Genomic DNA, 21,137 nt, shown 5'->3' on the forward strand with positions numbered 1-21,137 from the left:
AAATCTCTGATGTCCAAAACATCACACACACACACACACACACACACACACACACACACACACACACACACACACACACACACACACGCACGCAAGCACGAACATGCACGCACGCACACACACGCACATTTAGGAAGCTCACATAATTTGCAACCCCTAACAAAAAGTAACTCATCCTGAGGATGACTTAACAGAAAGAGGTTTTGGGGAAAGTGCGGAAAAACTAATCTGGGGGGAACCACTAAAAGTGTAAATCATGTTATGCATACTGAAGACTGCTCAAGCAAGACCCAGCACTTTAATTAAAATTTCAAACATGTAGTGATGTAAAGAACAAAAATGCCCCTCGCAGAGCCAGTGTACAGTATGCTGGGCACTGATAAGGTTAGGTAGTTTTTTATTACCCAGTCAGTAAAGTAAGGTAGACAACAAAAACCTCACTGGCTTTAACACAATAGGAATTCTGCCCCAGATAACACAGACATCAAAACACTACCACAAAAAGGCAGAGAGATGGAAGATGAAGAGAGTTTCTTAGAGCACTGGAATAGTCCTAGAACCTAAGACATCACTTGAAAAGGAAAAAACTATGATTTGAGTATAATTGATAATGTTGATAAATCCCCCAAATTTAAAGAGCATGAATATATGTATACATAGTTCACGGATAAAATCAATAAGAGGGAAAACAATCTTCTAAGCTAAAAAAGAAATAAAGAAACTAATCCACATGTTATGTATAAAGGTACAAAAATGATTGAATGTTATTTTTTTCCTTGGGTCTAGGTCAGTTTAGAAAGTAACAGATTAATATCCTTTATCTCCTATCAATAAGGAATCCTCTCTATATTAAAATACACACATTTACAAGGTAGGAAAACAGAAAAAATGTGCAAGGAGCATTATGTCAACACTGACATACAACTGTATTTATCATTAGTAGTAGTATTAATATCAAAATATATTTTAGAATACGGATATTATCATTGTCATGATAATGTAGGATGGTTTACAGATGGAAAATTGAGTAATTCAATGGAAAGGAAATATAATTCTAAACAATTGAGCCTTCATGCCTTCAAAGCTTCAAAATACATGGAGCAGAACTTGATAGAAATGAAGGGAAAAATGCACAAAAAGGCTTGGATTTACTGGCGTAACTGCTTAATAAAGCAAAATGCCTGAGTCTTTTGCTTTTGTTTTTTGTTCCCCACAGTTAGCTCCAAGCATAGCCCGTGGAATAAAATAATATATTTTATGTCTAAGCCCCAGCACTCATCCAAAAAATAAAATAAAAAATCTATGGTTTATGCTACTTAAGAATATTTAGGAGTAACATCTTATGCCACTATATTATATTATATTTTTCTAGGTGAACTTTCAGGCTTTAATTTCCCAGAAACACCTTGATTTTTTTTTCATGTGGGAAGCATCTCTTCACATAATCTGGCTGATTTGACCATTCACATCTCTAGAAGCCAGGTCTTTATTATAATCTCCATTTAGTATACAGATTAACACTGACTATAACTTATTTACTGATGAATATGAAAAATCATAGTCAATAGTCATAAATATATGGGAATGTTTATTTATTGTATAAATTAAGTTTAATGTAAACGTATACATTTAAATGTGTATATTTTGTTGTATATTATATATATATTTACATTAAGAACAACTTTTACTTTCCTTATTTTATTGTTTCTTTCTTTTTTATCCTTCATTTTGAGAACTTGAGTGATACCTGCTACTGGGGGAGATGAATAAATAAATTGTTCATGTTTCATAGACCTTGGCGAAAAATACACTGAATAGCTACCTGTCTGTACATACTGAGGACTGGGGTGGGGTCGGGATTGTCTTAATCCAAATAAGACATTTTCTAGAAAACTGCAAAAGATGTAAGAAACATTTTATTGTTTGAATGCTGGAACCTAAACTTGGAGGAAGAATCAACCACTGAGTCTTTTATAGGATCTTGAATGGAGGAGAGAAATAATCACTTTTTCCTTTGTATAGAGAATAAAGATTTTATATATATATATATATATATGTGTGTGTGTGTATATATATATATATATATATATATATATATATATATATATGGAGACTGAGAGATATTTCTCTCCAATGAGATGTTCTTTTCTCCTCTTGTTCAATAATAGAATTCATCTTTTGTAATGTATTTTTCCAAATAGCTTTAAAAAATTCACCAGGTATAAGACAATGCACCTGCTTTGGATCTGGGAGAGTGGAGAGTGAGAAAGGAGTTACAAATAGACTGAATGCATTATTAATGAATCATCATGCAGCTGTCCTTAAAGGACTGCCTGAAAATGCCTAGGCGTTTAGGAGAAACTAACCAGGAAAGGAAAGGGAAGATAATAGCCCTTCTTCTTGTTGTATTCAGAGGAGTGATCTTATGGCCTGACATTTTCTTATCCCTTGTCAGTCCTCCCTGGGCAAGCGGTGCTCTTGGTGAACAAGGGGAGTTTTCTTACCCAGGACGTTATAATCAGTATGTGATTATATTTAAAACAGTGACTTTATATTTTTGTCATTCACATGGACTAAAAATATCAATCCAGAATTCTTCTCGTCAAAAGGAAATGCAGGGACAAAGTATGGAGCAGAGACTGAAGGAAAGGCCATCCAGAGACCGCCCCACCTAAGGATTCATCCCATCTGCAGACACCAAACCTAGACACTATTGCTGATGCCAAGAAGTGCTTGCTGACAGGAGCCTGATGTAGCTGTCTCCTGAGAGGCTCTGCCAGAGCCTGACAAATATAGATGTGGATGTATGCAGTCAAACATTGGACTCAGTGCAGGGATCCCAATGGAGAAGTTAGGGCAAGGACTGTAGGAGCTGAAGGGGTTTCCAACAGCGCAGGAAGAACAAGGATATCAACCAACCAGACCTCCTAAAGCTCCCAGGACTAAACCACCAACCAAAGAAAACACATAGGGACACATGGTTCCAAATGAATATGTAGCAGAGGATTGCCTAATCTGGTATCACTGGGAGGAGACCCCTTCTTCCTATGGGAAGTTTGATGACCCAGTGTAGAGGAATGCTATGGTAGGGTACTGAGTCAAGGAGTGGGTGGGCAGTTGACGGAGCACCCTCATAGAGGCAGGGGGGAGATGGGAAGAAGAAGGTCTTCGTGGAAACCGGGAAGGGGGTTAACATTAGAAATGTAAATAAATAAAATAACCAATGAAAATGAAAAAGGCTACTGTACTGTATTTTATTCAGGGCAATTAATTTCAGTAATGAATGAACTTATATAATAATATATATTTCCTGTATCTCAAGCTCAACTATTTAAAAATTACTCTATTACAAATCTATAGGTAATACACAAAATTGTGTCTTAATTACACACACACACACACACACACACACACACATTTCAATTAAAATTGAAATGCTTCCATGGTTACTATCTCATCTAAGGTGCATGAAGAGATTGTAGGATAAGCATACTGTGCTTTCTAGAAGAGACAAATAGGACACAGATTATGGAAAAAAATATGGGAGAAAAAAATCCCTGTTCCATGAATGACCCATTACAAATAGACCTAAATTTCATGGTTCTAGGCTATGTGAGACATCTTAAATATTTGATTAAATGGTAAAAACTAAAATATTTCTGAGTAAAATAATATTGATATTGTTTTGACCAGCAGTGCACCGTTGACGTGATAACAGAAAGGACGAGAACAATAATTGAGAAAAACGTATTTCTGATAAACAGTTAAAACCCTTTAAGAAGTGATGTGAACTGAATTGCAATCTGGAAGTTTTAAATACAGAACTTTCTAGCTTTAGTATAATGTAGGATTCTAGGAATACCATTTGCCTGTACCTCTGTTGATCAATTGTGCTATAAGATTTCCATCTGATGTTATAAAAATGTGAATGCTCGACACAGTCAACTAGTATTTTAATAATACGCTTAAGCCTACTGTGGCTATGTTAGTAATAAATAGAACAGAAGAGTAATAAATACAAAGAGTCTTACATTATGGGGATAAATTGCAAGGAGACATTTAGGGAACTGACATAATTTAGTCTTTAGTCATAAAAGCTGTAACTTTATTGATTTAACAACTTTCCAAGGTAATTTTGGTGACTACTTCGATATCCAGAGAGATATTTATCAGAAAACTTAGGTAATGCCTTGGCGATCTAAAACTTACACTCAGAGTGCGCTTTCAAATTCAAATTGGCATGTATGAAATGTTTAAAATCTGTATAATACATATTGTGTTTAAATGAATATTGACTAAAAATTTATATTATGTTAATCTATAAAATAAATCTCAACAATTTTAAAAGGACTGTTGTAAGTGAGTATGTGTTTTATACATGCAAATATAAAAATATAAATGAATAATATAAAAGCTCAAATCTCAAGCTATGAAACTCTAAATAACCCAAGGAACAGTAAGAACATATAATATGAATTAGAATATGTTTGTAATAACTCATTCTGAGGCCAATAATCATTAACAAATTGAAAATAGAAAAAGAGAATACAAGAGCATTGCTGTCAAGTATAACCACTAAATATAAAACCAAATAAATATATAAATAATGACAAATCAAAACTAATTTTACAATAAAGGGACAATAGTTACTTTATATGAGACATCCAGGTTTAGTTTCCCTTCAAAAATGAATTTAAGGGCTGGGGAGTTGGCTCAGTGGTTAAGAGCACTGACTGCTCTTCCAGAGGTCCTGAGTTCAATTCCCATCATCCACCTGGTGGCTCACAACCATCTGTAGTGGGATCTGATGCCCTCTTCTGGTGTGTCTGAAGACAGTGACAGCGTAGTCATATACATAAAATAAATCTTTTTAAAAAGTGAATTTAATTTATCATACTAAAAATAAAAATAGATCATTTTAAGAGGGAAAAACCACTTTGCAAGCATTCTAAAGACGTGTTACTAAAATTGCCTGAACTAAATTGCGAGGAATGTGTAGCCTTTCTTACATGTCAGATAAATGACATATTTAAGACTCCAGGACCAATTTCATGGCAAATACTGAAAATTTCCCCAAGATCAGAAATTATCCAAAAATGCTTGCAGCTGGCACTTTGATTCACACTTCACTGATCTTCCTGACTATTTCAATAAAGCAGGAGGTCTCAGGAACTATACAGCTAAGTGTTTTCTCATGTCTTTCTATTGCTTAAGTAGGAAATTCCATAGCATCTACAGAGTTGATAGAATAGGTGAATTAAACAGGTATAGAATGTACAGTTAATGTTATGAAATTTATGCTTTCACACTAAATATTCCAAAACTGATTTAAATCACAATCCCACTTAAAACTTTCCAAAACATATTTGGTAGGAATAAGTCCAACAGAAGCATTTGCTATCTTTCTAATATTTAAACAATAAGGGAAGAGCTTTAAAAGAACTATTACACATTAATATCAGTTTTTAAAATTCAGAAATAAATACTTTAAATGTATAGCTTATTATATACCAATATGTACAGTGTGTGTGTGTGTGTGTGTGTGTGTGTGTGTATGGAATGATGAATAGATGTGACAACCTATATATAGTCCTTTACAAAATATGTCGGTCTAATGTAATTAAATTCAAAGCATGCATATCTCATTATGAATGTATATTACACCTGACACAACCGCTCCTTAGTCAACAAAGTAAAATGTCACTGGGTTAACTATAAATATCTGGTGGAAAAATCGTTAATGAGCCTGTTCACTTATTCAAGACATGTTAATCATTTTGATCAGGTAATAGTAAATATTTTTTCAAATGATATTATATTTCCAGCAGCAAGGTAGGTTATGCAGCCCTCTATATAAATATGAAATAATTATTAAGCATAAAAAACACTGTTCTTAATTTTTGATTCTTCTCTTAAGAGAACAGGAGGAGACTTTTCTGCCGGTGATAAAGCATGTAGTTATCATGTAGTCGAAAACACAAATTCGATACTTGAAGTTAGGGCTAACATTATGCCTAATTATTTAAGAGTTTTCTTAATGTTTAAGTATGTAACTATTGTGCAGTACTTATAATTTTTCTTTACTTGAAGATTGAATATGGTACGGAAATTGTAAACAGTATACCTTATGAACAAAATCTCTTTTCAATAAAAGAAAAAAAAATAAAATGGCAGCTTATCCCAGAAAAATAGATATTCCACAATTTTATGGTTTTAATACCAGAAATATTATGCACATGTCTCTACCTAAATGATTCCGTGATAATTGCTAACGATTAATGTTGATTAACTTAGGTTGTCTATCTCATTGAACTGAGAGATACTTAGGACATTGCTAAAGCAGACTTCTACTGTGAGAGGAGGGTTTTTCTCGATAAGATAAAGAACAGAAGACAAGGCCTAACTGTAGGCAGAAATGTCCTGTCAATGGGACACCTGGTAGAATATAAGAGACAGAGATACTTGCTTTCTGCTTCTGTGATGAAACTGCTCTCCTGACGTTCTTCTACACAATAATGTGCCCAACCTCTTGCAACTGTCATCCACCCTGTGTAGTTGGCTGAGGTATTTTGTTACAGGGACTTAACAATTATTTTCATGTTTTACATCATAAAAGAAGAAATTAGTGATTTCATCGTGGAGTCTGGGACAGACTTTGATCTTTGCAGAAATTACAAGTTGATCCATACACCCCTATTTATATAATCACACACACCCTAGTAAAAACCAACTGCATATTCTTTCATTTGATATTTATGTCAACGTTTATATCTTATGATTTCCTTAAGAATATGCCATGTGGTAACGTGTGTACATATGTGTGTGTATCTGTTTGTATGTATATGTGTTCATCTGAGTGTTGGTGTGTGCATGTATAAGTGTCCATGGGTGTGGCTCTGTGCTTTTGTGCATGTGTGTCTATACATAGGAATTATTTATCCAAATAAGCTGTAAAATACAAATTCATGAGTAAAGTTGAACTCTCACTCGCTCTTTTCTCCTATTCATGGCTTTGCTATGGAGGTACACCTCAGCCTTTCTCTTTGTTCTTTAGAACACACCTTAAGAAGATTTTCTTCATCTTGATTAGCATTTAGGGAAAGCAGCAATGTTAATTACACAATATGGTAAACTTCCATTATCATTCCCATGCCTTCGTAATAAAGAAAATCGTGAAAGGACACAGTGCAAACATGGAGTTTTTCTTTCCAGCTTCACTTGTTTTGCAATGCATTTATTCTTGCTGCCAGGAGCTCGTGCATGCTAACCTGCCTTGTCTGGTTAGTGGAATAAAGATGCCCTGTCAGAGATGGTGTATTCTGAATAATGGATAACTGAGAGTCCCCTGACACAGGTTTGACGGCCATAAAATATGAGCTTTGTGATTGCCCTCATATTCAGACCCTGAAGCTGACTGGGGGAATATTATTTTAAATGCCAAACTAACTCTAATTGTGGCCAGTTTCAGTAGGTGATTCTCTCATTAGTGTTTGCAGCAATTACAGAGAAAATGGATTGGTGCAATTTTATTTCTGCATTGATAGAATCTATTCTTACGGCCGCATTTTAGCTATTCAGATTCAAATCAGGCTTCTCATCACAAATGTTCTGTTTGCGAGGGACACTGCAAATGACGAGAGCTTCCCACCCCTAATCAAGTTTCATTTCCAGAGAGGTCAAAGCATTTCACTGCCAGTAACATGATTTTAAATCAACAGGTAGAATGAACTTACCTTTTACTTTGTGACAATTACTTAACTTATTGGCATCCTGATATATTATTTATCACTCCCCTCTGCTAATGATACGAATCCTTAGCACACCATAGAAAATCAGCATAAAAGGAACTGAAGGTTTATACACACAGCTGACCTTATACAAGAGCACAGCAGAAGCATTGGATTCATGCAAATATGAAGCCAACTCTGACAAGAGATTTGGATTATGAAGGAAAGAAACACATACAGAAGAGATTTACTGCCTTGATTGGAAATTCTTCTTTTCATCACATGTTACAATCATAATGACATAGCCACAATGCTTTTTCTACAGATGTTGAAGGCAAACAAGTCACTGTGATTGGACAACTAAGATTTAAAAAAGAATTAAGAGAAGCCTTCCTTGCAGGTACCATAAAATTTAAAATGCATTATCGTGCATTTACAAGAATGAGGAAGATTACAGATTTTCAAGGATGGTCAGAAAAAGAAAAGTTACTCAATGCAGTTTGTAAGCCTTAAGCATATAATGAAAGGGTTCATTCTATGAGAGCTCTCTAGAGCAGAATGCCTACATAGAATAGAGGGAGGATAGACAGAATGTGTATGTGTGTATATGAGCTTCTGTGTGTGTGTGTGTGTGTGTGTGTGTGTGTGTGTGTGTGTAGAGTGACTTAACCATGGTGCATGCTGAAATCATAATCTACGAGCCAAGTTTATGAGAAATAAAATAATGGATAATAACCCACTTTTTTCTGTTAGAATAAACTGGAGTTACTCACCCAGCCTCTCGATGGAATAGTACCGCTGCTTACTGTCTACACGCACTGTCTCGGCATAAGGGCTGCCAACACCATATCCGATAATATAGCCTCTCACCACGATGTTTGGGTTGAGAGGTGGAGTCCAACTCATGATGATGCAGTTTGTCTGGGGCCTCACATGGAGAGAACTTGGCTGGTCAGGAACTTGAGACTCTAAGATCAAAAGACATATCATATCATATCATATCATATCATATCATATCATATCATATCATCAGCAAGCCTCATTGCCAAGTTAACAAAACAGCAAATATTACACACAGATGCAATTTATGGACCAGTTGTTATCCAGAGTTCTTGTCACTTAGTATCCCCTACATTTTCCATGTTGTTACAGGATTGTGTGTGTGTGTGTGTATGTGTGTGTGTGTGAGCATGTGTGTGTGTGTGTATGTGTGTGTGTGAGCATGTGTTTGTGTGAGCGTGTGTGTGTATGTATCTGTGTGTGTGAGCATGTGTATGTGTGAGCATGTGTTTGTGAGCGTGTGAGCGTGTGTGTGTGAGCGTGTGTATGTGTGAGCATGTGTGTGTATGTGTGAGAGTGTGTGTGTGAGCATGTGTGTGTGTGTGAGCGTGTGTGTGTGTGAGCATGTGTGTGTGTGAGCATGTGTGTGTGTGAGCGTGTGTATGTGTGTGAGCGTTTGTGTGTGAGAGTGTGTGTGTTTGAGCGTGCGTATGTGTATGTGTGTGAGCATGTGTGTGAGCATGTGTGTGTGTGCGTGTGTGTGTGCGTGTGTGTGTGCGTGCGTGTGTGTATGTGTGTGTGAGCATGTGAGAGCGTATGTATGTGAGCATGTGTGTGAGCGTGTGTGTGTGTGAGCATGTGAGTGTGTGTGTGTATCCACATGTAGATCCTACCAGAGGTAGGTATTTGTTGTCTCCCTTTATAGATTTCCACCAGATTTTTTTTTTTCCAGAGCTGAGGACTGAACCCAGGGACTTGCGCTTGCTAGGCAAGCACTCTACCACTGAGCTAAATCTCCAACCCTCCACCATCTTTTTAAATGAAAGTTTTTCTCACGGAACCTGCTCTTCACTCAGCACTGGGCTTAGAAAATGAACGAAAATCCAGCTCCTCGGGTATACTCATCCAAACTCAGATTTTCACGCTTGCCCAGCAGCATGCTACTGACCAAACCATGTCTCAGGCCATGTCAAAGAATTTATTGAGTTTTATTCAACATACTTTAATCATACTCTCCCACACGTAATTTCTTAAACATTAGTTTTTTGCAGACACATATAGTATTACGCATCTTTATTTTAATAATTTTTTGGGGGAGGTTGACATCCCACAGTCAAAACTCTGACCCATAATTGTTCCTTTATGAAAGGACTGCAGGGACAAAAATGGAGAAGAACCCGGGGAAAAGGAGGTCCAGAGATAGGCCCAAAGTGGGATCCAGCTCAAAAGAGAGGACCCAAGGCCTGAAATGATTACTAAGACTTAGGCGTGCTCAGAAAAAGGGACCTATCATGACTGCCCTCATGACTGGGTTCAGTCTTAGCAGGACCCAGGGCTTCCCCTTCCACTGGTGCTCTTACTAGGATATTCATTGCTACCTATGGGGTCGGAGTCCAGGGTCAGTCCATGTATAGTCTTTAGGTAGTGGCTTAGTCCCTGGAAGCTCTGGTTGCTTGACATTGTTGTACTTTTGGGGTCTCGAGCACCTTCAAGCTCTTCCAGTTCTTTCTCTGATTCCTTCAACGGGGGACCTATTCTCAGTTCAGTGGTTTGCTGCTGGCATTCGCCTCTGTATTTGCTGTATTCTGGCTGTGTCTCTCAGGAGCGATCTACATCCGGCTCCTGTCGGTCTGCACTTCTTTGCTTCATCCATCTTGTCTAATTGGGTGGCTGTATATGTATGGGCCACATGTGGGGCAGGCTCTGAATGGGTGTTCCTTCTGTGTCTGTTTTAATCTTTCCTTCTCTATTCCCTGCCAAGGGTATTCTTGTTCCCCTTTTAAAGAAGGAGTGAAGCATTCACATTTTGATCATCTGTCTTGAGTTTCATTTGTTCTAAGCATCTAGGGTAATTCAAGCATTTGGGCTAATAGCCACTTATCAATGAGTGCATACCATGTGTGTTTTTCTGTGATTGGGTTACCTCACTCGGGATGATATTTTCCAGTTCCAACCATTTGCCTACGAATTTCATAAAGTCATTGTTTTTGATAGCTGAGTAATATTCCATTGTGTAACTTGTATCGCACCGATGAAGGAACGTGCTTATGTTCTCAGAAAACAGGGTTAAGTAGCTCATCCCATGAAATTCTGAACACATTTTTGGGGCTCAGTGAATTCCCACAAAAATGAACATATTTCCAATCTCCAATATTAAAAAAAGTCATAGTAAAATATTTTAACGAGAGGAATTGTGAAGGTGAACAAGCTCAGGTTGTGACCTGTTCAGCATGACTCAGAACGTATGTGGCCCATTGTTTGTTGACTATGTTAAAATAAGGTGTCATTTAAGGAAAGGAGACAGCCTCTGGGATGAAGAAATCTAGACTCAGATGTTGGGAGAATTTGTTTTTACCCCATGTTCATTAGATTCATAGTCCTAATTAAATGGACATGCCAGATAGTGCCGAATTCAAGCTAAGAAATAGCTAAGATTCTATTCCACACTAGATCTAGCTATAAGACTGTAGAAACTTACTTGTAAGCCTCTGTTCCCTGAGATGTATAATGAAGATGAAGTTAGGAACAATTTCATAATGTATTGAAAAGGCTTAATGAGAGATAATGTGTCAAAATTCTTGTTATGAGGAGTAACTAAGTTCTCAAGTGATATTGGATATTAGTGAATGTCTATAAACCTCTAACTTTATTTCTGTTGAAGAGGCAGTATACAGCAATAATGAATTTTATTACTAAATCGACATGATTGTTACATTTCGATGTTACAACAGGGTGATGTTACATCATAATCTTGAAATATGACTATATGTATTCCTAAAAGGCACTGATAATTGTTCAATTAATATACACATTTATACAGCATCTCATGTGTTTGGAATATAGGTCTTCTGTTTTGTTTTTATTATTTAGGATTTTTATTTTTATGATTAAAACGTCATGATCCAAAACAACTTGTGGAGGCAAGGGTTTATTTCAGATTATAATTCTCATGGCGCTCTGAGGGTACTCAGAGCAGGAAGAGGGCATAGAGAATAGTGCTCACTGGTATTACTTATTCAATTTGTCACCTTCTACACCCTAGGACCACTTGTCCAGGGCTGGCACTGCTTGCAGTGAGCATGGATGTCCCCACATTAATTCTCAATCAGGAAGATGCCTTACAGGCTTATCTACAGTGTAACCTTACGGAGTTGTGGTTTTCTCTTCTGAGAGTCTACCCTGTGTCAAGTTGACACCAAAACCAACCATGACAATAGGGCCATATATCTATGATAGAATATAGGACAAGGTGGAAATAGTAGACATACCCCAAAATCTTGAAATTTATAACTTAATGAGAAAAACATATATCTCAGAATATATTTACAGTAACTTATGATACATATTTTGATTGGTTATTCACAGGCAATAAAGTATGATAAATATTTTGATAGAATACATACACACAGTATGTGGAAATTCAGTGAGGCTCTGTGAGAAATAAAAATAAGTTATTATTTTTATTTGACTCTAATAGGCCAATAAATACTTCAATAAGTTTCCTGAAAATTAACAAGGTACTCAAAAATTGAGGTGATTTGAACCTCATTCAAACAGTAGTGTCCTTTATTCTTCTCTGTCTAAAATTTTTGAATGTTAATAATCTTAAATAATTTGATTACTAGAGGTAGCACTAGAGTATCTTTCTTTTGAGATTTGATATCAAAGATAACCATACCCTTACACAGTATTTTTAATTGTATTCTACTTGACATTTGCAGTGTTTATGGTGAAAGAAACAATACTCTTCAGTTATGACAGTAGCTACCATATAAAAATTGTTCCAAGAGAGACAAAAGATGTGACATCAATGTAATTTTCTAAATATGATTGCATTGTTATGAAGATTTACTTTTGTGAGCAAGCAGGGACAACCTATTATTTGTCTTCCGTAAAGAAGACCCCTATATGATACATAAAAGCATCATAAAAATTATATTTAAAATATGGATATAAACTGTTATGACAGAAACACAATATTTGTAAAATATTTCCCTAGGTAAAGTAGTAAAAAAGATGAAATGGATGGCTTAATATTTTTGCAACCCCATTGGTATAGTCTTGCAAGTGACCTTCGGTTGGTGTATAGTTCATAATCTATTCTGTTTAAAATACTTTAAGTTTTAAAATAACTATTAAAACAAAACAACATGCCCAGTTTTATTTCTCAAAAGCTACTAAATGTTGCCAAGGCTTTCTGCATTTATGGTGTGTGTGTGTGTGTGTGTGTGTGTGTGTGTGTGTGTGTGTGTGTGTGTGTATGTGTGCACATGCCCATGCATGTATGTATATTCAGGTATATAAGCATGTGTGTGTGTGTGTGTGTGTGTGTGTGTGCATGTGTAAGCTAGATACTTACATAAAACTTATTCTTCCAGTACAGCTTCACTTTTCTTTTAGAAAGGGTCTCTAACTAATCCTGGAGCCACTATCTCACTAGGTAGGCTGTTCAGTGTGGCCCTGTGATCCTAGTGCCCCACCGCCCACTACCAGGATCAAAGACTCAGGCAGCTATGTCCATCTTTTTATGGGAGTGCAAGAGAGCAATATTCAGGCCCCAAAGCATATGTACTGAGCCCTGTTTTGACTCCAGGATCCTGCATTTGTTATGTTTTAATTTTTTTAAAAATATTCAATTATTTGAAGGATAATAGTGAATATATTTTAGAATAAAAGAGAAAATATAAAATATTTCTAGAACCATAACTATTGCTTTAGCTTTCTGCAAACCACAGAATGATTTCCCTGTACTGGTTAAGTTAGAATCTTGAAAACATAATTACCAGAGTTATAGGAACACATGACAATGAATGTTTAACTGGCCCTTCAGGACCTGCTGGGACTCCTCCTTAGCCTCCCTTGAATTGAAATACTTTTAATTTTGTATACACTCAAGATGATTTCATCCTTATGAAAAACAGGATTGCAGATATAAGAGAATGTATGCCATTTTTCCATCTCTGTATCTCCTGGATTTTTTTAACCAAAAGTTAAGATCGTAAGTATAGAAAAAAGAAATATATTGATGGACTCTGAGAACCCAGAAATCTGATCCATTATATATGGCTTCCTAGTTCCTAGTCATAATACCCGAGAGAGTAAATTGTCCATAACTCATAACAGCCAATTCATACATACCTATTCATTCTCTCTTTCTCTCTTTCTCTCTTTCTCTCTTTCTCTCCCTCTCTCTCTCTCTCTCTCTCTCTCTCTCTCTCTCTCTCTCTCTCTCTCTCTCTCTCTCTCTCTCTCTCTCTCTCCCTCCCTCCCTCCCCTCTGCATGTACCAGGTCTCATTATAGATAGTTATGAAACTCTATGTGTTTGCTGGGATTTGAACTCAGGACCTCTGGAAGAGCAGCCAGTGCTCTTAACCACCGAGCCATCTCTCCAGCTCCCCACCTACTCTCTTTTTTAGTATAAGGCAGGAATGATTATTTCCCAGTTATTTTTCAGAATGAACTTTCCCTCATACGTTTTACCCCATAGATTATAAAAGCAGTTATTATTTCAGTCAACTATAAAAAGTATTAATTCAATAATTTTTCAATAAAAAGTATGTAACAACAGCATCACTTGTTTGATATCCAGTTTTGAAACTTATTGCTTATATGTACTTGAAATGTTTTATAATTATCCCTAGGCATGTGAATACATACATAAAGAAAAACAAGTTACAGAATAATTATTGAGATAATCTACAACTAAGGGGAATCACGTGTTACTAGAAATTCTCAAGTTTGTGATGCTGAAGTGTTTTACCTACACCATGGTCATGACAAGGAAGCCTGGAGCCATATTTAAGAATGTCATGTTATTCTAGATTCTCTCTCCTTTTAAAAGCATTTTATCATTTTTAGTTTATTTTATTTGTTTCTATAATATACATGTTGTCTTTGAATTATGGTTATAGATTTCCAGGAATGAATAATGTTTAGGTAATTAGCAATTGTGACCTGTTAGTCACAAACCATCTCTAAGAGGCCAATTCTAGAGGTAGATATTGCGTCAATGAATGGAATACAATTGAGTTTAAAAGAAAATCTGGAGACTTGATAAATACTTTTCTAACAGTTCAGTAAGTGATACCCAAAGATCTTTCCTTTTAGAATCTAAAATGAATATTCATGAAGAGACAGTCTTGGAAATTTGTGACATTTGAAGAAATGAAAAACCCACTACAAAGACTAGCTAAGGTATGTTCGTCCATGGTATTTGACAAAACCCAAGAAACCTGAAGCATGGAGGGCTACATAGAAAATTCAAGTGATGTAGCTAGTGAGAATGAAAAGCCACACAGTTACAAATTGGAATTTTCCCCAGAAAAATAATAGACATTATATATATAATATATATATATAAAAAATATATATAATATATATTTCCCATACCCATATTCATAGCATCAATATTTACTTTGTTGACAATTGAGCAAAAGTAGAAATAACACATGTCAATCAATGTTCAAATGTGTAAACCCAATATGACAAAGCCATTCAATAGACCGCCCTTCACCTTAAGAGGAAAACAATTTTTGAACATGCAAATATGGGTGAATTTAGTGAATAAGTTAAGTTATATAGCCACTGAGGAACAGAAATAATTCCATTTATTATTTTTAGTGCTAATATTGACAATGCTAAAGCCACTATGAACTGCATTTTTACTTCATTACTATATGCTTCTATCCCAGCACTTGATCATCCAAGAATTCAATAAATTTCTGGCATCCTTATAAGACCTCATTGTCTCCAAAACATTTTATTCTGTGTTTTTTTGAAGATTTTCAACAGTTTCTTCATTAAGAGTTAACAGACTAACAAATATTGCATTGAAACCTAATAGTACAGAAGCTTCATACACACACACACACACACACACACACACACACACACACACACACACACACCGTCAGTGTAAACAGCAGTTGGAAGGAATGGGGTAATGAAGAGTGAAAGAGATAAAGAAATCTAGTGAACACTTAACATTAAGTGAGATAGAAACATGCTGAATGGTGTTTCTTGACGAGAATTCAGGGCATAAACATTGATCTAACTAATATTTTCAATGGATTGCTTTATTAAATTTGAGGCAACATTGAGACAAAGTGCAAAAAGAACAAACTATCAAAAGGCTTTAACCACATATTTAGGAAGCTGGGGTGAAGACCTCTGAGACTGAAGGAAAGGCCATCCAGAGACTGCCACACATGGAGCTCCATCCCACATTCAGTCACCAAACCCAGTTACTATTGGGGATGCCAAGAGGTGCATGTGGACAGGAACCTGATATAACTGTCTCCTGAGAGGCTTTGCCAGATCCTGAGAAATACAGAGGCAGATGATCACAGCCAACCATTTGACTGAGAACAGGTTCCCCAATAGAGGAGTTAGAGAAAGGACTGAGGTAACTGAGGGAGTTTGCAACCCCATAGGAAGAATGATATCAACCAACCAGATACCCCAGAGCTCCCAGGGACTAAAATACCAGCCAAAGAGTATACATGGAGGGATGCAAGGCTCTAGCTGCACATGTAGCAGAGGATGGGCCTTGTCAGGCATCAATGGGAGAAGAGGCCCTTGGTCCTGTGAAGACTTGATACCCCAGTGTAGGGGAATGCCAGGGCAGAGACAGTAGGTGGGTGGGTGGGGGAGCACCCTCTGAAGTCAGGGGGTAGGAGGATGGGATGGGGGTGTTCCAGAGCAGAAACTAGGAAAGCAGAAAACATTTGAAATGTAAATAAAGAAAATAGCCCCCCCAAAAAAGAAAAAGAAAAATTAAAAAAAAATAGACAGTACAGGGAGAATCTAGGTGGGAAAAATCTTATTCTGAAGAATAAAGGTGAACGTTCCATTTCTGGTTTATATTAAGTGAGTAGATAAAGCTGAATTTGCTGTTCTGGATTATGGATAAATGTTTTGCCTTGGTATTATGGCAAGGAAGCCATACAATATTGATCAGATAGTTGGCTCTAATACTGTCGTGATAGATGTCTTCCTTCTAGACACTAGGATCTTATCTGATTGATAGAAACTCCATTAAATATCTCTATAAATGAGATAGAACCTGTAGAGACCATGTCCAGTAGATCAACACAGCCACCAGTTGAAGGATGGAGCCACCCATGCATCTCAAAATTTTTAACTCAAATGTTCCTGTCCAAAGGAAAGACAGGGACAAAAATTGGAACAAGCCTGAAAGAAGGCCATCCAGAGACCACCCAACCTGGGGATCCATCCCATCTGCAGACATCAATCCCCCACACTACTGATGATGCCAAGAAGCCCTTGATGACAGGAGCCTGGAATGACTCTTCTCTGAGAGGTTCTATCAGCAATGCAAATGCAGATACTTAACAGCCAACAATCAGACTGAACCGGGGAATCCTAACAGAAGAGCTAGGGGAAGGACTGAAGGAGCTGAAGAGGATTGCAACCCCACAGGGAGAACAATATCAACTAACCAGATCTCCCAGAGCTCCCAGGGACTAAAGCACCAACCAAAGAGTATACATGGAGGATCCATGGCTCCGGATACATTTGTAGCAGAGGATGGCCTTATTTGAAATCACTGAGAGGGGAGACCCTTGGTCCTGTGGAGACTTGATGCTCCAGCATAGGGGGGATGCTAAAGAGGTGAGGCAGGAGTGGCTGAGTGGTAGGTTGGTGAAGCACCCTCACAAAGGGAAAGGGATTAGAAGAGAGTGGGTGATGGGATAAGGGTTCTGTGGAGGGGTATCCAGAAAGGGGGATATCAGTTGAAATGTAAGCATATGAAATGATTAATAAGAGAAGAAGAAAAAGCATGCATTTATAGTCCTCTTTTTATAACGATGGTGTAACCTTCATGTATGCAAACAGACTGACAATTTTTAATGTAATGAAGAATGATAATGAGCCCTAACAGTTCCAGAAGGGCCTGCTGAAAGTCCATGACCATGGTATTCTTATAGTTCTGGAGGACACACCTCTCTGGGTACGAGCTTAACCAATTGGCAGGATAGCCAGCCTTCCCCAAATCATTTCCCTATTACTTTTCCTGTAGGAGTTATTATGTTTTCATGCTTACCACTTAACACAACCATTCCATTGCTGTTTGTCTCATCAATTTTTATAAATTCTCAAACTCTTGCATCTAGAACAGTTCCTGGCACATAATGCTCAAACATATGGGTATTGAGACGGCATTGTCTATGTTAAACACAACTGTCATTTTAAATATATATCTATCATTACCACAATTTCATGCAACGGTCTCCACAAGATAAGAATTTTAAGGGAGAAAGAGAATCATGTAGAAATGAAATGAGATAAAAATACAGTCATTGGTGCTTTTGTTCTTCCCTTTCCTAGTAATCAGAAAGGGTTGTCTCTCCCAGCAGTATTTAATGAAAATGATCTGCTGAACACTGTCTGCTCCATATAGAGCTGCCAAGTAGGTTCAAGAAGATGATCCTTGGAAAAGTTCTCATTTGTTCTCCATTTAGTGTACTGCATTTTTCAGTCCCTTTCTTGGTAGAATTTTGTTATGGTCCTTGATAATCTATATTTCTATACATGAAATTACAAAATGTAATTGATATATCCATCCTCTGATAGCTTCAGCATGATTAATACATACTAATGTGCTCATGTCCATTTGGCAGGATTTCTTCATACACAGTAACATTGGACAGTTCATATATATATACATATATATATATGTGTTTATATATGTTTATAAGTATATATATTTATATGTGTGTTTATAATATATACACTGTGTATTCTGTGAGTGGATATATATATATATATGTATGTATATATATATATATATATATATATACACAAATTTAATACAGTTTGTTTGCTCACCTCTGGATTCTACCATAGAGAATTTTTTAAATACTTAATGCCTATCACCTTCTCAGCTTCAATGCATTAATATCCTTTAAAAGTTATATACCACAAAATTCACTCAGTGTTTCCCATGTTTATGAGACTAAGCAAATGTTAAGTTCCTTCAGCTCCCATTCCCATCATCAAGCAGTAGAGTTGCAATGTGTTCCAAAGGTCCTCAGGTTGATCCATCATAGTCAGGCTAATTCCCTAAGCTCTGGGGTGTATTCCAAATGAGAAACACACAATTAAAATGCAAACCTAGCACTCACAAATGTAGAAGAAGAACGGCATGTTTCTCTGGGATGTGTTACCTCGCTAGGATGATTGTTGGAATGTAGAAATATTGGGATAAGTAGTGTTGAATTTCTTGAATAACTATCACTGAATACAATGTGTAAAATGTTAGCTGAGAAGACATTTATGGAAATACTAAGTGTAGCACACACATAATTGGTATTAGAAAAATTTAGCTATTATTTTAATAAGGTACTGAACAAAGACCTAAATGGAGATTTGAGGATTTCCTAATCTTTACCAAGTAGTGTGCTGAATTATAAATTGTTCAGTGTTTTTCTACTTTAAGTAATTTCAAAAGTAGTATGAAGATATAACACTGCGTCTTTAAAATTCTAAGTCTAGGTGCTTCTCAATAATTAGCAGCTGTGTCCAAGCTTTTGCCAGGTGTTTTGAAGAAAGAAAACGCTTGTGCTTAAAGTGTTTTTGATTTGGCACAGAGCTGTATTCATAGCTATCTTTGACTGCGATCACTGTGTATTCTGTGAGTGGCATCTCTATTTCTAATGATCCCTTCTTAATTCATAACATGATGAAAGGGGATACAGTCTTATGTTTATGAAAAGTGTAACAAGTCGAAGAATGTATGTATTTAGCTCTAAGTAACGATTTCTGTTGATTAAAGATATGAATGAAGAACCAAGCTGTGTGCTATTAAGAACCCACATGTATTCTCAGCGACAGTTATGTAGCTGCTTGCCTACTACTGTCTAATACGCAGTGGGTAAACCACTGAGAAATTCAACGCAAGGCATGGCCCTTGGTACTAGTCTACATAGAAAAGTGTGTCCTTAAGAAAAACGCATCTTAAGTGTGAAGAAGATAGATGAGTTTATTAGAAAATATACTCCCTGGGCTGGGGATTTAGCTCAGTGGTAGAGCGCTTACCTAGGAAGCGCAAGGCCCTGGGTTCGGTCCCCAGCTCTGAAAAAAAAAATACTCCCTAAATCTTTCTGGCAGACAACACATGGTTCCCAAAAGCTTGAGACACCTGTAGGCGGTTGAGGGAACTGAGTGTAGGTTTAGAAGGCTAAATGTCAGACCAGAGAACATGATGGGCACAAATGAAGAAGAGTTGGGGCCATGAAATGATACCATCATGTCTTCCCATGAACATTCAATTCATCAACACTATAGTGTCTAGAGCACAGAAGATAAAATGGTACCAAAAACAACAAAAAGAAAATCAGGGGTATGGAGTTACAGGTTCATATGAAGTGTGGTGGTGTGATTATAATTGACGGGATGGGGAAGGTAAGAACACAGGTCATGGCTACTGAAAGGATATTGACAAAAGTGAACTGGATGTGAGGATGATTGTAGCACAGGGTGCTTTCTATTTGAGGAGTGTCATTTTGACCATTTGAATATGCTTGGATCAGGGAGTGGCACTATTAGGAGGTGTGGCCTTGTTGGAGTAGGTGTACCACTGTGGGCATGGGCTTTCAGACCCTTGTCCTAGCTGTCTGAAAGTCAGCCTTTCCCTAGCATCCTTCAGATGAGATATAGAACTCTCAGCTCCTGTACCTTGCCTGCCTGGATGAGGTCATGCTCCCACCTTGATGATAGTGAACTAGACCTCTGCATCTGAATGCCAGCCTCAAATAAATGTTGTCTTTATAAGAGTTGCCTTGCTCACGGTGTCTGTTCACAGCAATAAAACCCTAAGTCAGCTATCCGGATGTAGAGTCAGAGACTATAATGACTAGATTTTTTTTATGTTTTATTTTGGCCACAGAACCCCATTTACACAATCAGATTTAAAAAAAAATCAGAAGCATTAAACTGTAAACTGAAAGCTAATTTAGGCTTTAATCTTCTATTCTGAAAGTATTAAACGAAAAAAGTAGCAAGTTTTATTGACTACCATTGCCTCTATACTTTTGATCTATGCAGCAAATCATCTTGTCACTCATTTTGACATTATATTTTTGCACCAGTTGAGTGTGTAGAGCAGGAAATATTGCCTGACCTATGGGAAATACTGGCAAAGACTGGAACACCCTGTGAAGCATACAGTGACCGAGGACTGGTTGAATTGTCTCTTTATTTCTCAAAATTTGAGAAATATGTTTCTGGACTCTATGCTTTGTTACACTGATTTAATTATGTATTTCCACCCTACAGAGTACTTTATGGATTTTTCATCAATTTTATAACAGTTATTAATTATAATTTTTGAAACTTTCTTGGAATTGTTTTGCACTTATTCTTTTATACGAAGTGTCTTGTGACTG

The 21,137-nt window shown here is 36.8% G+C and overlaps 1 protein-coding gene across 2 annotated transcripts in view; it reads right to left on the minus strand.

Moving 5' to 3' along the window:
- The window catches only part of Dcc (DCC netrin 1 receptor), a 1,119,339-nt gene that overhangs the window by 149,118 nt on the left and 949,084 nt on the right, over positions 1-21,137 (minus strand). For both annotated transcript variants that reach the window (XM_087592178.1, NM_012841.2), the window contains 1 exon segment: positions 8,501-8,695. In XM_087592178.1, coding sequence (XP_087448304.1) covers positions 8,501-8,695 — 195 coding nt within the window.

Source organism: Rattus norvegicus, chromosome 18 (genome assembly GCF_021556685.1).
Source record: "Rattus norvegicus strain SHRSP/BbbUtx chromosome 18, alternate assembly SHRSP_T2T, whole genome shotgun sequence".
NCBI classification, from domain to species: Eukaryota; Metazoa; Chordata; class Mammalia; order Rodentia; family Muridae; genus Rattus; species Rattus norvegicus.